This window comes from Citrus sinensis, chromosome 5 (genome assembly GCF_022201045.2).
Source record: "Citrus sinensis cultivar Valencia sweet orange chromosome 5, DVS_A1.0, whole genome shotgun sequence".
In the NCBI taxonomy this organism is placed as follows: domain Eukaryota; kingdom Viridiplantae; phylum Streptophyta; class Magnoliopsida; order Sapindales; family Rutaceae; genus Citrus; species Citrus sinensis.
Genome location: NC_068560.1, coordinates 1,238,137 through 1,255,100, shown reverse-complemented (window position 1 = coordinate 1,255,100; position 16,964 = coordinate 1,238,137). Strand labels below are relative to the sequence as shown.

At 33.5% G+C, this 16,964-nt stretch overlaps 2 protein-coding genes across 16 annotated transcripts in view; both read right to left on the bottom strand.

Moving 5' to 3' along the window:
- The window catches only part of LOC102611261 (auxin response factor 1-like), a 57,790-nt gene extending 48,259 nt beyond the window's left edge, over positions 1–9,531 (bottom strand). For 8 of the 15 annotated variants that reach the window (XR_008055112.1, XR_008055115.1, XR_008055113.1 and 5 more), the window contains exons 1-21: positions 9,151–9,528; positions 8,236–8,333; positions 7,438–7,553; positions 7,036–7,131; positions 6,856–6,912; positions 6,571–6,723; positions 6,383–6,467; positions 6,095–6,185; positions 5,835–5,999; positions 5,429–5,548; positions 5,273–5,348; positions 4,693–5,008; positions 4,540–4,587; positions 4,118–4,425; positions 3,866–4,017; positions 3,115–3,199; positions 2,892–2,954; positions 2,080–2,237; positions 971–1,043; positions 836–895; positions 151–261 (exon numbers count right to left, since the gene is read on the bottom strand). Coding sequence is in view for 8 of the 15 variants with exons in the window: in XM_052442431.1 (XP_052298391.1) it covers positions 151–261; positions 836–895; positions 971–1,043; positions 2,080–2,237; positions 2,892–2,954; positions 3,115–3,199; positions 3,866–4,017; positions 4,118–4,425; positions 4,540–4,587; positions 4,693–5,008; positions 5,273–5,348; positions 5,429–5,548; positions 5,835–5,999; positions 6,095–6,185; positions 6,383–6,467; positions 6,571–6,723; positions 6,856–6,912; positions 7,036–7,131; positions 7,438–7,553; positions 8,236–8,293 (2,391 nt within the window). In the remaining 7 variants the exon portion in view is untranslated. Of the gene's footprint in view, positions 1–150; positions 262–829; positions 896–970; positions 1,044–1,131; positions 1,868–2,079; positions 2,238–2,891; positions 2,955–3,114; positions 3,200–3,865; positions 4,018–4,117; positions 4,426–4,539; positions 4,588–4,692; positions 5,009–5,272; positions 5,349–5,428; positions 5,549–5,834; positions 6,000–6,094; positions 6,186–6,382; positions 6,468–6,570; positions 6,724–6,855; positions 6,913–7,035; positions 7,132–7,437; positions 7,554–8,235; positions 8,334–9,150 lie in introns of those variants that run through there. The other 7 variants (XM_052442432.1, XM_052442435.1, XM_052442433.1 and 4 more) reach the window with 7 other exon arrangements.
- Positions 9,532–14,278: 4,747 nt separating this feature from the next.
- LOC127902682 (uncharacterized) lies at positions 14,279–16,799 on the bottom strand. Its single transcript, XM_052442442.1, has 5 exons — positions 16,489–16,799; positions 16,017–16,127; positions 15,750–15,929; positions 15,061–15,495; positions 14,279–14,719 (listed from the first exon to the last, which is right to left on the bottom strand). Exons 1-5 carry the CDS (start codon positions 16,642–16,644, stop codon positions 14,642–14,644), a joined length of 960 nt encoding a protein of 319 aa, XP_052298402.1. The 5' UTR covers positions 16,645–16,799; the 3' UTR covers positions 14,279–14,641.
- Between the last annotated feature and the right edge of the window lie 165 nt (positions 16,800–16,964).

Sequence of the window (16,964 nt, the reverse complement as noted above, 5' to 3'; positions counted from 1 at the left end):
AAATTATGCAACAACTAAGCACCATATCAAAACTGATGCAACCTTTTACAAATCACAAGATGTTTAACAAGAAAAAACAGGCATATAAAACAAAACATGGAAAAGTAGGGAAAGCAAATCAATTTTAATATATGAAAATTTTTTACGTACGCCTTCCAAGTGAGAGTATGGAGGCCGACGGGTTAACATCTCCAACACAGTACACCCAAGGCTCCATATATCAGCAGTTAGTCCATAGCCGTCATTCTTTGAATTTACAACCTAAGAAGCAAAACTAATCTTGTTAACCTGAAATGTCTAATAGAAACATTTTCGGTATGTGTCAATATGATATATGAAAAGATGTTTACTCTTTACCATGAGTCAGTTTCCAGGTTTTTGGTCCTATGTCTGGGCAATAATTTTTGATGAATGTGTACCAATATCAACTATAGGACTAGTATTAACTACATCTAAATTAAAGAGAGGCCTTTTCTCATCAACTTCAAATGAACGGGAGCAGATAATGTTTCAAAATTCAAATGAAAGAAGGTAGAGGATCTGATTTGCAATCTTTAAAGCTATACAAAAGCAAGCTATAGAAACACAGTAGTGTCAAATTCAAAAATTAACCTCCTAAAAACTGCTGCAAACATGTCAAGCTAAAAGGTTGAAAAAAATTAGATTTTATGTGTCCCAGAGCTCTCAAATTTGACAATGACCAAGATATCAATGGTTATAAACAAGTAGATCAGTTAAACCTTTAGACCATGCAAATTCGATTGTGAATGAGGGACATTCAGCAAATAGATCAGATTTTGTCTATATAAATCAGACTACAACAGAAGAGGAAAACCTCAGGGGCCATCCAGAATGGTGTTCCTTTACAGGATTTGAGATCATTCATTGTAGTTGCCTGAAAAGATCAAATATATTGCATTAAATTCAGTAGCATTCATGAGTTTTACAAAGAAGGGGAGAGATTAACTACCTTTGCCAACCCAAAATCCGCAAGTTTTACTGATCCACTAGCATCTACCAATATATTTGCACATTTGATATCCCTTGAAAATGAAAAGAGGCAAATTTTAAAAGAGACATACTTAAAATAGTATAACAAAAGCAACTTTCAAGTGTCATTGCTAAGTTCACCTGCCACAATTATAGTAGCCCAAAAAATAGACCAGCTATGTACCCAGCCTGGAAATGCATTTCAATTTTTCTCTTTAAAAAATAATTCACACAAGCTATTTATTCACCACACGCTTTTTAACAATTTTCGTAAGTCTGTAAACAATCAGTGAGCTATCTGAATGAGCATTTTGATAACATTTTGCTGAGAGAAGAATTTCTTACTCTCATCAACTGAGATTTACCTTGTCTATAAATTCATCCCCAGTACATGCACTAAGAAGATACTAGATTATTATTCTGTTGAAACTCTGCAGCTGCTAAGTTATGATTAACACTTGCAAGATGATAACAGTTAAGCAAACTTTCCCTCAATTCCAAATAACAACCTCTGTTATTGCTATCTTCTGTTTAACCTTGAATGAAACCAATATCCATGATTTGCAGCAACTGAGAATGTAATTTTCCTTGTGAGGGATTAAAACTATCTGTAAATGGTTATGATTGCAACTATTTCTTCAAAATGCATATTCAACATGGTTAGCTGTTTACAAAACATCCTACAACTTTAAATGCTCTTTTGTTATTTCTGTACGCTTTTACCTTTTTCTCTTTGTTTCTACCAATTTTCTCAACCTTTCCTCTGCAACATCTTATTTCTAATACCATCACGAAATTATATACAAAGTATCAGCAATAGAAATGCTTAACAATATGCAGGTTTCCAGACTAGTTTTAAAGATTGAGCTCCAAAAATCTGCATTTTTGGAAAGAAAACGAATGGTATAAATAATAACATATTGCAAACAAACAGCAAGAGAAAGAACTGATTTCCTATCTGCATAAACAATCATGAATGCTACATCTATTTGCACCGAGACATCTTGACATAAAATGTGGAATATTGAGAGGACACAGCATGATAAGGAAAATGAACTGAGAAAATAGCAGCCAAATCAATTATATCACCTGTGAACCACATTCCGCTCATGAAGATATACTAAGCCATTCAGGATCTGCCTTGTGTATGAAGAGACTTGAGAATCACTCAAGTGGTACTTTTGATAAAGATTTGCAAGTGAACCCTTCGTTACAAGCTCAAGGAAGATATAAAGCCTATTTTCATCCTGAGATCATTTGGTGACTTAGAATTAAAGAGTCAGAAATGAAATAAGCACACCTAAACAACCAGATATAAAAGGACAATTTAATACAACAGAGACAAATTCCATAGAAATTCAAAAAATTAGTTAATATGCCACACAAAGTGTGCAGCAGGACTGCATTTTTCTTCAAATTTAGGACTAGTGGGAAGTTCCTTGTTCTTTGTGTACTTTAACAAATAAGATAGGTTTATATATACTGAAATGCCAGATAATAATGAATTGCACAACTAAATGTAGCAGGAAGAAATTAAAGCTGGCAATAATAGAGTTCCCCACGGGTATATGGATAGTTTGGGAATACTGGCGATTTCATTGTAGCATAAAACTTTGATTCTGAAGTATTTCCTGTCAAGTATGACTACTTAATCCAATTGATTGTGTTAATGATAAGGACAATGACAGTATAATTTCACTTAAAAGAGAAAAAAAAAATTCAAATAGTGCTAAAGTCAATAACATGCATTAATTCACAGTGCTTCAAATTCCAGAAAAATCATAGGTGTTAGGAGTCTATAAATGTCATTACAAGCACAAAGTTCTGACCCTCACTTCACAAATATTACTATGAGGAAATGAAAGGCAAAAAAAAAGCAAGCACGGAGGATAGACGCATACCTTGTCTGTGCCAAGATATTGAACTATGTTGTCTTGTTCAAACTGACTCAAAAGAGAAATTTCCTGAGCCAATAAACATATTATTAGAGAAATGATCCTTCCATGTAGCTATTTAGAGGCGGGATAAAAATATGCAACTGCATGATTTGTAATTTAAAGCAGAGAAAAAGACTACAGAATAATATGTAATGGAGTTCCAGCAGGACAAGACTAATCATCCCACCTGCTCAAGTTGAAGAATGCTCTGCTTTCCCTGAGCTCCTTGATCCTGCAAAGAAACCTCCTTCACAGCAAAAAAGAATCCATCACTGCAAACAAACCAGAAAGCATTAGAGAAGTTGCCCCCCCCCCCCCCCCCCCCCCCCCAAAAAAAAAAAAAAAAGTATATGCTCATGGACGTTTGCACATAAACATGCACATCAAAGATAGTAAACAAGGCCAAGTTAATCATTGTAAGTCTGACCACACAGACATAATCCTAACCACTTTCAGAATATGGACTCATTGCAAAAACAAATAAAATACACCTCAAAATCTTAGAAATATTTAGAAGTAAAACGTAAAATAGTTGCAAAACTTCATTGTTTCAAGTAAGAATATGCAAAAGAACATTCAGTCTAGCTCGTCATCAAATTACCCTGCCTCAAAAACAAAATTGAATTCATCTTGCATGATTATCTTGACAAATAAGACGAGTAGATTTACAAGTAGCATACCCAAAACCCCATTGAGTTCTCATCATGAAGTCTATCACTTTTCCTGTAGTATCTTTCAGAAAGCAGAAAAAGTATTCAATAAGTTCCTAGAAACTTCCTTCTAATCCAACATTGTACATCCTTTAACTCATTAAAAACCTTCAGCAGGTACATATCAATAAGGCTATGTAACCAAATGGGTATTGAAATACAATCAGAACAATTAAACTCCTTTTCACAAGTTCCAAGAACATTAATACAGGAACAGAATTCACTTACTCAGTGAGGCCTTCATACACAGACCCAAATGACCCACTTCCCAAAAGCTCACCCTTTTGCCATGACATTATTCTTCTTCTAAATTTCCCATTCGAAGAGACATTATAAACCGGTTCCATAGACAGAGAGGATGCCTGTCGGGCAGACAAAAACTAAAATTTCAAAAGGAAAATAAAGCCCTTTCTGAGATCTTATCTAATGCATGCTAGCTTGTTAAGAAAGGAAAGTTAAAACAGAAAGCAACCATATTACCTTTGTGCAACTTCGAATCTGCCTGCTTTGAGACTCCTGAGGAGATCTCGGGCACGATTTCTCTGCATCACAACTTACAGAAGGAACGTCAGATCGATTAATATTTGATGGTTCAGAATGCTGGTCAGAGTCTGCATCTAAACATGGAATTGCTCGATCATCCCCCATTGCTCCAGACATGGTAAAAGCAGGCGAAGCTTCTTCTACATTCGAGTTGTCAATGTGTGGAATGCCAAATTGCCTGCAGGTGTTCCCATTGCCCTGTCTCTTTTCACTGGATTCTTTGTTCACAACTGGAGCAAATGATTCTGTTAAATTTTCTGCACGGTTAGGCCAGTACATTGGGTTGCTGGAAACAGCAGCCAGTGAGTTATTTCCACTAAAACCAAAATGGTTTCCCTTTGTGGCAGTGGAAAACTTACGTGATGGATAGAGGTCGCGTCCTTGCGGTGAGTCACAGTATGAGAAAGCTGAAGATTCAACATGAGATTTCCACATAAATACAGAAAGACAAGATTAGCAACTGAAGTAAAGAAGAATAAGAACAAGATGCATCATATCTAAAGCTATAATACCCAGGACAGAGATATCTGCAGCTGGCGATGGTGAAACAGGTGGTCGTGACCGTTTGTTCCTTTGTGCTGTTTGAGCATTTGTAGTAGTTGTAGTTGCAACAAGTGGCTCCAATTCCCACGATGATACTCTATCTGGTCGCAAGATTGATGAAGGTTCATCCCATGCAGCTGGTGATGGTAAAACAGGTGGTCGTGACCGTTTGTTCCTTTGTGCTGGTTGAGCATTTGTAGTAGTTGTAGTTGCAACAAGTGGCTCCAATTCCCACGATGATACTCTATCTGGTCGCAAGATTGATGAAGGTTCATCCCATTGAACCTAACATAAAATTGAAACATGATAAAGTCAACCAGGCCACACAGAGTTCCCCCCGCCAAAATTCAAAACACAGAAATATTTGACCGGTTACAAAGGAAACAAACACCTAATCTTCTAAAAAATTAGTAATTTTAAAAGCCACTATTTAATTTGATTAGTATAAAAGTGTGGATAAAACTGAGTGGAATATTGGAATGGCCACCTTAGTAAATTCTTTGAATGAATTCAAAACTAAGTTGGTGTATGGGAAAAGAACTTGCTAACCTTTAAGGATCTCCACTCTGAATCTGGCCAGACTGAACTTTTACAATCCCCAACTCCGACTATAGTACCACTGAACCTGTGGAACGATGATAAAATTGGTTAATAAATGTTATTTAACTTCCTCTTCTACAAAAATAAATTAGAAAGGAAGGTTACCTTTGTTCAGGAACTTCCTCACCCTCAAATGTCATCTTGAACCCCATCCCAACAGAAAGCTTGTGTTTTTTAGCTTCAAGATACTTGTTAACACTTACAATGAACTCAGACCGGCTAGTTCTGGCACATAATTATATTTTATGTCAAAAATATTTTATTGAAAAATATTAATAATGATAATTCGAAAAATACATAGCATGATAGAACATAGAGGGATTTTTTAAAAAAGAAGCCCAAACTATAGAAGTGCTGGCAAATTTCGATGTTTGTAAGACAACATCTTTAAAAAAAAATTTCATGCCTTTACATTGAGTTTTGGGCATTTAGTCCTAAGTTTTACTCTCTTTCAATTCAGAAATTGGAAATGTTTCACTCGTCAAACTTCAAATTGCACAAAGGAAAATACCTTGGTTTGTAGAAGATTGAAAAGAGAGTTCCAGTTGCAATGGCATGAGAAGCAATTGCAAGTACGCCAAGATGCATACTATGACTAGATATAACTGAAGATGGCATATTTGTCTGCTGTCTCATGTGCCTCCTTACCCCAACACGCAGCTCCTCATTTTCCCCTCTGAAACAGTTATCAATAGCGAACACGATAAATATAGGAAACAAAGCAACGAAACAGAACATACTTCGTTTCCTATTTGATATACCAGTACTTGCCTCAGAAATATGAATGCATCGCCTGCTACCAATTTCTTGGAACTAACAAACACACTCCACCCAATGGTGAGCAAGTGACGCCTTGGTTGATCTGTGATAGGAAACCTTGACTTTGTATCAAAATCCTCAAATTTCCAGAAACCATGTGTAATTTATAATACATTGGATAAAATATTTAACAAAATACATGAACCTGGCAAACTTTAAAAATAAGCATGTTGCAGCAATGTTTCTGCTTCAACTTAAGCAACAAAGTGTTATATCAAGTCAGAGAAGTTGGAGCCAAACCTCGGAAAATGTGCCGAAAATTCCATTCATTCCCGTGCAGATCAGTTGCAACTAGTTCCTGCCAAGGTGGCTGCCGGGACATATCCTGAAATGATCAAGGGAGACAGGCAGGTCAAGCAAGCTGTAAATACAACATATCATCCTGTAGTATCTGACACAAAAATGATGGATTCACAGTTGAAGCTAACCAATGGGGGGAGACAATCATCTGCATGCCTATGAAGAACGGAGAACCCACCATGGGTGCTCGTATCAGATGCAGTTAATGTCTTACAGAATGAATGAACGGTGCACTTTTCAGGCTCTGGGATGGGGGGATCTGGGCTGGTAACCTCGCTTTGCTGGTGAAATTAACACAGACAGACATGAAAGAAAGAAACTGTAAGAATTGCAAGCAACTATAACAAGCTAACAAATTTAGTAGTTTCTAAATCAGCTAATTAAAAGATTAGAGCAAAAGGAAGAAAGCTTACATCAGGTTCAGGCAACAGAGTTATTTGTGCATAAACTTCATCCGTTTCAGGTTCAGCCTACAGTCAAAGCAAAAAGAGCAACTGAAGTAAGGACTTAGAAATGGAAACAACTTTTTAACAGAGCTCAAGAACAATGACATGCTCCCCAAAAAATAATAGAATGATCATGAGATAACTCACCCGTCGCTGAACATTAACCACTTTACACAGAATTTTAGATGGCAGATTAAATGAGGGCATTTGCTGCTCCAACTCCTGATGCATCGATGCTTCAAGCTGGAAATTTGAAAAATAGCATTAGTTATAACATGATTGAAACTTTCTTGTCCCTACGACATTGAAAGAAAAAAATTTTTAACCTGCAAATGGTGATAGATAGATATTTTCACATTATATTCTTCTGTTAAACAAGTTGAGTGTTTTCTACACTTTGGTCATTTTCTTTTCTTTTTTTTTTTTTTCCATTTTTTGTGTTTGGCAATTTTTAATAGGGTATTCATATTTGTCATTCTATAATAGTAAACTCATATAAACTAAAAGAACACTCAAACAGAGACAGATTCCAGTTAAAGGTCAACAAACCTGTTCCATGTGACCTTGCGGAAAGTAATAAACTCGCTGCCCTTCACAAGGAAGGGTTGCAAGAGGTCCAGCACAGGCATGCCATAATTCCCTGTACAGTGCATCATTGGATCCCCCTATAAAGTGAACACAAAGGGCAAAGTAAGCAGAAAATGAAGCTGGGACAGGAAGAAAGAGAGCAAAACACAAACCGCCCAAACATATCAATGAGATCATAAAATACAACACACTGCGATGACATGAAGACAAAATTACTATCCCAGTCCCCGACAAAATATACCTTATTATCATTTATCAGCCATCATGAAATTGGGTACAGATCAAAATCAAAGCAAAAGTTCAAAACCGTAAATTCATAAGAAAGCGCACTGTCACACAATATTGGTCCGGTTAGGATTCAAAAGTTTGAAAAGAATAATAATAACTTTCATATCTAAGAAAAACAAATGTGAATCATCTGATACTGTGTGCTGTGTACCCAAAAGAATCTTCTAGCTTCTATATTGAAACGATTATGATAAAAGCATGCTCTCAGAATCAAAGAACTGTTCTTGAGAACAACCAAACACAATTAACTGCAACAATTAAGAAACTGCTGAAGAATTGTAGTTACATAAGCCATGGTGCAAGTCATAGACTACATCAGGTGCAAACAAACATTAGCCCTGTAACCCGTTTGCCTCAGTCAGATTCCATCACTAATTTGAAATTAATACAACCAATACAAAAAGACGCCAATGAACAGTACATCATTTGACACTAATGAATCATCAATAAATCACAAATATTGAAGCAAACCTGTAGGGGGACCTCCAGAGGCATGATTCAAAGGCACTGCCGCAGCCGCAAATGACATAACAGAAGCACAACAAACCCTTATGAGTCACTTGATCAACCTACAAACAAAAGCCCCAAGTTAAAAGGGACTATGCTGTACTGAAAACAAACCCACTACAAGATTCTCAGCAACAAAAACCATCAACTAAAATTGCCTTAAAATGCTGCATTTACTTCTACGACTTGTTATTGTCACAGGTTGTTCAGATTTATCTAACCAACGGCTCTAGTAACTCTCTTTAATGTGTCAGTCTAGCCCTGCTTTAAGCCTTTAATGAGCCAAAATAAAAAAGCTGGCTTTTAACCTTTAACGCCAATTTGTCAGGGAAATAATTATGCACCTCTGAAGAAAAAAAGTGTGACAGAAATGAAACTTTTCATCACTTTCTAGCATAAAAACAGCAAATTTTCATGAAAAAAGTTGATAAATATAATCAAAATATAGGATACTACAAAACAAAAGAAGTACACAACTCTCTTCAAAAAAAAAAAAAAGAAGTAAACAACTTTCAATGCAAAACAAAAAAAAGGGTAAAACCCAGATCGTGATTTTACAAAAACGATTCACTAAAAGTAACACAAAAACATGAGATGAACAAAGCAAGAAATGATTTAGGATCTAATAATAAAAACCCAAAAAAAAGAAAGAAAAACTTTTCGGTTGGGTGAAAACCAGGACTTACCTTCACTAATTAACAGCATATCTACACTCAAAACGCAAAAACATGTAATGGGCAAGCGAATAAATTAATAACAGCACAAGGTTTCACTAAAAATCCATCATTTTCTTCCATTTTCTCAGCACCCAAGCAGGAACTAGAAAATTTTAAAAAGAAACTAAATCTGAAGCATAGGAAAGGAAAAGCAAGAGGGTACCTGCGAGCTGAATTAGAGCTGTGGATCGAGCAGATCGAATGAGATGGAAGTAAATGAATTTTTTCTTCCATTTTCTCAGCACCCAAGCAGGAACTAGAAAATTTTAAAAAGAAACTAAATCTGAAGCATAGGAAAGGAAAAGCAAGAGGGTACCTGCGAGCTGAATTAGGGCTGTGGATCGAGCAGATCGAATGAGATGGAAGTAAATGAATATTTTTGTTAAAATATGAATTGCAATAAAAATATGTGAACGAATATATCGTCAATGTTTGGTCGAAGCCGACACGAGTCACCCGACCACTACTGTCTCTGTTTCTGTTACACGCTCTTTCTCTCTCTCTCTTCTTCCGTTTAATGCGCATACTTCTTCAACTTTCTCACTCTTTCAATTAATTAAATTTTAAAAAAAAATCCAATTCTAATGAATATATATAGTGATATTTTTATTTTATTAAAATAAAATATTCTCATTAGATAAAAACTCTATATAAATGTGATATTATCTCTTCCATTTTAATGATGAATTATATAATTTGGTAGAAAAACTATAATTTACAGAAAGAGTATATAAATAAAAAAAACTTTCTTTTGATACATAGATTTCAATAATCCATCATTGACTTGGTATATATAGGTGGGTCCTATAATCCATCATTTAATGAAGCACAAAAGAAGAAAAAGAACACTTGTCCCCCCTAGAAGCAGCGACTGCGTCAGCCGCTCCCAAAGGGACTGACGCTAGCACTGCTCTAATAATTGGTGGTGGAGCATCAAATGACCATAAAGTTGGGGTAGGTGCGTAATGCGCACGCCATTCACTTTCTCGCATTTTCATTTAATTAAATTTAAAAAATAAATGTAAGATCCAATTCCAGTGAGCTGTTTGCCTGAAGAGTCCCCTACAGCTTCTCGCTGCTGTCCCTTTGTTCACGCGCAACATAATAATAATCCCTCCCTTACTTTATTCGTCACTTGAATTAATGTTTTAATTAATATTGGCACAAAAGTACTTTTTTGCCCTTTTACCTGCAGAAAATTAACTACTTTTGCCCTTTCATTCGGTCAGTTTTCATTCCAAAATAAATAACAAGGGAAAGTTAGAGAGTGGACATCTTCATGGTTTCACGGTATGGTTAGACAGAGACCTCATTATTTTTAAAAGTATCCCTTTATGATACTGTAATTTTTTTACAGTATTAATAATGTAAGCAATATTACATTATATTTATTAATAAAAAATTTTAATTATTTTTAAAATAACATAACCGGTTCATAAAGTGGCTAAACTGTTGGGAATTCTTTAAAAAACTGTTGGACCGTTGAGTTGGTAGAAGTATGAAAAATTTCAATGACCACCCTTATAGTTTTAAATATTCTCACATTTTCACTTGAATAACATATTTCGTTTAATAACACAAAATTCAATAAAATATATGAACATGCATACGAAACCCACATTCATAGGAATGTTTCATTAGACTTTTAAAGTTTATCTTACCTATGTATCTTAAACCATTCATTATCGACTTTTCGTAATTTTATTAAATAGAAATTTCAAGCAAAATAGGAAAGAGTGACAATATATAATTAATTTGAAGATTTAATGTAAAACTCACAATTGCTAAAATAGTGCTTAAATTATATCTTTAATGTTATAAGATAATTTGATTATCATGTAATCAAACTAATTTCAAAATTTATTTTGAAAGCATGCAAAACTAATTTCAAAATCTATTTTGAGAGCATGCGAATGGATGTAGTCTCTACTATGTGATTTTTTTTATTTTAATTTATGGCCATGGAAAAGAATTGGAAGATCCATATTTGTCCAACAGTGAAATATAAATAATAGCTCTTCAATTTCTCATGTGGTATATTTCATTGGCTTATTAAGTTACAAAACTATATGCAAGTTTTAAAAACTGGACTACTTCATGAAATGTCATGTGATATATTTCATTTGACCTTAGATTAATTAAATGCCTATATATGGTTTACTTCATTAATCTAAAAATTAATTTTCACTGATATTTGTATGTGACATATCAATTCATAAGATATCGAGGTAATTACGATTTTAATTTTCCTTCTATTAATAAATAGGGGTAGATAGAAATACTCAATATGTGTGTGTGTGTTTGGGGGGGAGGGGTATCAATTCATATGTCTTAATGACTACAAGAAAAATCAACTCTACTAACTTAACACATGTCTTATATGTGTTTGTAAAATATAATTTATTCGCTATGCTTTGGAGGACGTGTAGTATATTATTTTATAATTCGTTTTGTAATTTACAGAAAATGTGTTTAACATGTTTTAATTTTTATTACTATCAAATAAATTCTGTTTAATACATTTTATAATTTGATTTAAGGTTTAGGCTCGCTGAACATATATTGCACATGTACTATTAAAATTAAAATGAAAATAGGGACTACAAAATGATACTGAACATGCCCTAAGTTACTTAGAGTATCAGTCTAGAAATAAGTATCACCGTAGGCTTAAATTTATGGAACAACTTTTCAGGACCGTTGGTCTTCCTCCATTAGCTTATTTTAGGTCTATATTTCTATTTTTTTAAAAATGGATGCAAGATGATGATGATGAAACTATGCTATCCATAATGATGCACCTTTGTATTCAATAAGAATCATATGCATATTCAACAATGAAAATATGATAACTCTGTCTTAATTTGATCATATTACAAAACAATTGACTACTAAAAAATGTTTTTATTTTTTCAATTACATTTTACATTAAAGTTGTAGAACATTATAAATGCAAAGCTTAATGTTTAATAACATAACACTTCAACAAAATCAACATCTTAAGTATGATGTATGATATAGAATATTGAAATAGTTATACCTAACACTCACAACAATTTATAAAAATTTATAGTGTTTTATTTATAATATCTTTTCTAATTATATTTGTATTAATATCTATCTTAAAGTTAATTTTTGAATTAGTAGATTTTAATAAACCCATCGGGATAGATTAATAGTAACTTAATATTAAAAAAATTCATTATACAAGTTATTTTATTAATTATACTTATTGTAATATTTTATTTGTATCATATGATATTTATTATTATTTTTATCTTATTACTATATTTATATTTACTCAGGTTGTTTAAATCAAAATATATAATAGTCATTAATGAAAATTAAGGGGTCTGTATTACCATTTATGAAACCAAGTAGATCTGTATGACTATTTGAGCAAACCTTTGGGTTTGTGTGGCTTTTTTTTTCAAATTAATATTAATTTAAAATCAAAAAAATATTTTCCAGCAACTTGTAAATTACATGCTACATTTTCAATAGTTATTTAATTATCCATTATATTAAATTGACGATTGAGATTAAGATACTTAAAACTAATGGTCCACATTAATCCCACTATCAATGCTGTAAAAATACATACAGTATTATAAAGAAATCCTTTTTAAAATATCACATAAACTTTCTTTTTGAACATAATTATGTAAAATAAGTTTATGTAACTATAAGAAAACTAGCAATAGATAACAAACATTTTATGATGGATTCTAAACAAAATGGCTTATGTCATAAAACTATGATGGACTTGTGATACAATTATAGGTCTATCAAGGATTAATGTCGAATTCGTGATAGAATTACTGTCCATCAAGGATTAATGATAGACTTATGATAAAATTATTTTCTATCATAAATGTATGATAGGATGGTGATAGAAATTATTTCTATCAAGAAATTTATGATAGAAATATAGGATTGACCATATTTGACTAAATTTTAAATTTTTCAGTAGAAAACGATAGTTTTGTGGTCCTTGTATAATGCTATAATTTTTTTTTACAAAATCAATAATATAATAAATATATACCATTAGATTTAATCAATGGTGCACGTTAGTTTTATTAGTAAAAATTTTAATTATTTTAAAAATTATATTACTGATTGACAAACATTTAAAAGGGTTATTTTAAATTTTAAAAAAAGTAAAAAGAGAAAAGATAAAATACAGTATGTGAAATTCTTTTATTTAAAATTGGATTCTTCACAAGCATTGTTTATCCTATAACACCTCTTTGCTAATCTAAATTATTGTTGTTATTCTATTCGATTTGATAATAATTCCTTATTAATTTGAGTTCTATCCTCAAATTGGATTACTTTCTAAAAAGTAAATGAGAAAATGACAGAGAACGTGGCTGTGCAAGGCGTCATCTATGATTACATTCCCCTACATATACTACTTGCTTTTGATCAGCCGAGCACAACCCGCTGGCAACTTTGGCTGTTGAATTTGAGTGAAAGGTCGATGTTGATAAAGAAGCCCTAATTATTGATAATACTAATAATAATTGAAGTGAAAAACATGGTTTGGTTGCAGTTATTCTCTAATGGCGGACAAAGAGTCATCAAAAGTCAGTCTTCCGCTGCCCCCACGTATCTCTTTATTTTGTCAGAAAAATATTAAATTTTCTGTTTGTGCTTCTGCGTTTTTGTTATTTATCTATTTATTTTTATTACACATGGGTCCATTTGGTTCAGATGAATCTTCAACCACAAGAAAATAATAATCCAATGTACATCTACTAGCAACATGAACATAGCTAGTGGGATGTCCTATTGATTGCATGGTGACGTTAATTGATTATTTGAACTAGTTTCTGGCGGCGAAATGCAAAACTTCTGGTAAAAAAACCCGCCATGCAGCAGGAACAAAAGCTACTTTTGCAGTGAATTTGGTCACCGGAGGCTGGATGATTATGATTAAAACATACAAATCTAAGGGTCTATTATTACCCTACTATTAATGCTTTAAAGTTAATAACAATAATAAAATCCTTATGTTAAATAATAATAATAATAATAACAATGATAATGATAAAATCACTTTTTAAAAAGATTCATATCATATAGTGTACTTTTTTCCCAAGACAATTGACCATGCCGATCAATAATTAGTTGGCACATCAAAAGTTTCTTCTGTGACCCAATCAAAACAGCTTCATTTATTCTAATTGACATAATACAAGTTTCATGAATTTCATCAAATGACTTGGACACCAAAATACTAACACCATCATTTAATACCCTCAACAAGCTCCATAAACAAAAAGTTACTCAGAGAAGATAATGCATATATATTGAGTAGGTATAATCCAAATTACAGGTATTTATCCAACTCGAATACAAAGTAATTGAAATTGTAACACCTAAGACCAAAACTTGAATCTGAATCAAATGAATGAACAAATGGGGGCAAATGCCTCCTCTAGGCCCTAACCATGGAACAAAAATCAAATTGTGAGACTCCTAAAATAAGCCACTGAAACATTACTCACAAACTCATCTATTAACATATATAAAGCTTTTGGTACTGAAAAGAGAGTTTGTGTAAATAGTGTGAGAGAAAGAGCAAGCCTGAAGGCAGAGTGAAGAACAAGCATATGGACCTCGTTTCTCAAAAGCATCTTCATTAATCATCGGAAGTCTGCCAACATAGGCATGCTGCCGTTTGCTTCTGGATCCTCATTGCGAGTGATATTTGGCATATGAACCTAAAAAGATGCAAACTATCAAAGATTTGGTATCTGTACTGATTTGGCCATACTGCTATAATAATCGTTAATTGCATAGAGGATTTCTAAATCTACAGACACCGTAGCATTATACATACAAATTGTTAAATCAATCTTTTATAGACCTCATATGACTAAATTATTGACTTACACAATGCAATCTCACAATCTTTATATTTCCTTCTTTCCACAATACTGCAGAAGCTTAGAGTCTCATGCAGTTTTCTTTATATTTGTAGGAATTCATAGTCATAGAGGTGATAAGTTATGCGAATTCACCAAGTGCAGCTTGATGATTACAACTGTGTTCAGAATCATACCTGACTACCAGCAGCTAGGGCCACAAGCGCACTGTCGGGGCCTGATGAATCAGTAACTTCCCCATCATACTTGAAAGTAAACACAGCAGCAATTATAGCAAAGACCAGCGGGAAAACAGATGTATTGAAATTGTTCTTTACACCCAATTGCGCCAGAATAAAATAAATAAGCATAACAATCAACTGGACCAAAGAGAAAGATATTTCCAACACCATAAGTAGTCGCTTCTGTAAATGCATTCTGGTTGCAGCTATGTTTCTTCTCACATGCGTACTCATAGTAATAGCAAAACCAAATGCTGACAATAGAAATGCAGCAAGAAGGATGCTCTTCTTACTTTTCCCAAATATATCCAGTAAAAATGATGTCGCTTCCAACACAAGATAAAACACAGCAAGTGCACGTTTCTCATATTCACCAAGTAGCTCAAAAATCTGTAATATACAAAGAATGCAGTTATAAATCAATCAATGAGATTGTATTGTTGTTCATTAAGTTAAAATTTTTAATCTCAGAAATTGGAGGCCAATTGTATGCAAAACTTTAATGTTCTTATCTCGATGTATCCAAATCCAAACAGGAAAACGGATACTTGAGCGATTTTCAGATTTTCAAATATCAAAAGAGCATATTTTGATATTTGAAAATTGAATTGAGGAATAAAAGTTTCAGTATAAATTATCATTACCTCATGGCCATTGACGGTGGATCCAACGTCCTCAACGGGTTCTTGAAATATTCTGGCTTCGGTGGCAGCCTCGGTCACAACGTATTCACTTGATGGAACATCTTCATTTGAACGCAGACTCGGACTTTCTGTAAAGTGAAGTACAGCTTTTAGAACGACAACTGAAACCCTAACTTGTTTCTGTAACACAAAGAGACGACATTTAGTTCGGTATTCTAAATTGAATTTCGAGTGAGGAACAAAAGTTTCAGTGTGAATTATCATTACATGAAGGCCACTGATTGTGGATCCATCATCATCAATGGGTTCTTGAAATCTTCTAGCTTCGGTATCAGCCTCAATCACAATGTATTCACTTGATGGCACATCTTCATTTGACTGCAGACTCACATTTTCAGTAAAGTGAAGTACAGCTTTTGGGCAACATATTAAACTCTAGATTGTTCCTATAACACACAGAAAGCCTTTAGTTTGGTATCGTAAGTTCAATCATTTAGTACTATTCACCTTTACCCTTCACTCTGCATTTAAATTCTTGAGTGTTGATTTTAAAAGTTTCCCATTAGGCATTAACCCCAACGAAATTAGACAAACAACTAAAAAAGTAAATACAAAAATTACTTATATAATTAAAATAAATAAATAAATCAATCAATCAATAAAGGTAACCCAAATGAACTTGACTCATAAGTTAACTAATAATTGAAAAAAAAATAAAGAAATTAAAGGAATAATTCACCTGTAATTTGAGACGATCGTCGGGACCGGCGAGCTTATGGAAGCTTCTGCGGCCATTGCAGGCAGATCTCCATCTTCTCAAGGTCTTCTCCGACCCAATTTTCTGACCATCATCGAAGTCCTTCGAATTCAATAACTCGCTCAATTGTTTTCTCATTGCGCTGTTAATAAATTTTCTTCTCTCTGTTTTTTTTAAGTATAAACAAGTGCCCGTACTCCTGACTTTTCTTTATCCATTTCGCTTGGAATAAAAAAAAAAACAACACTCTCCTTTGTCCTTGCGTGCTTTATAACTGTACAGTGGTTTATAACTGTAAAGTTTGTTGTGTTACACGTGACAGATAGAATGAGGAATGTGTAGGAAAAGTGGGAGGCGGCGACATACAGCCATGAATAATTTTTTTAAAACAAAAATTAATGACCTTAGTAAATTTATCTTCTAGTATCTTCTATATCATGTGTTTGTCTTGGGTGATC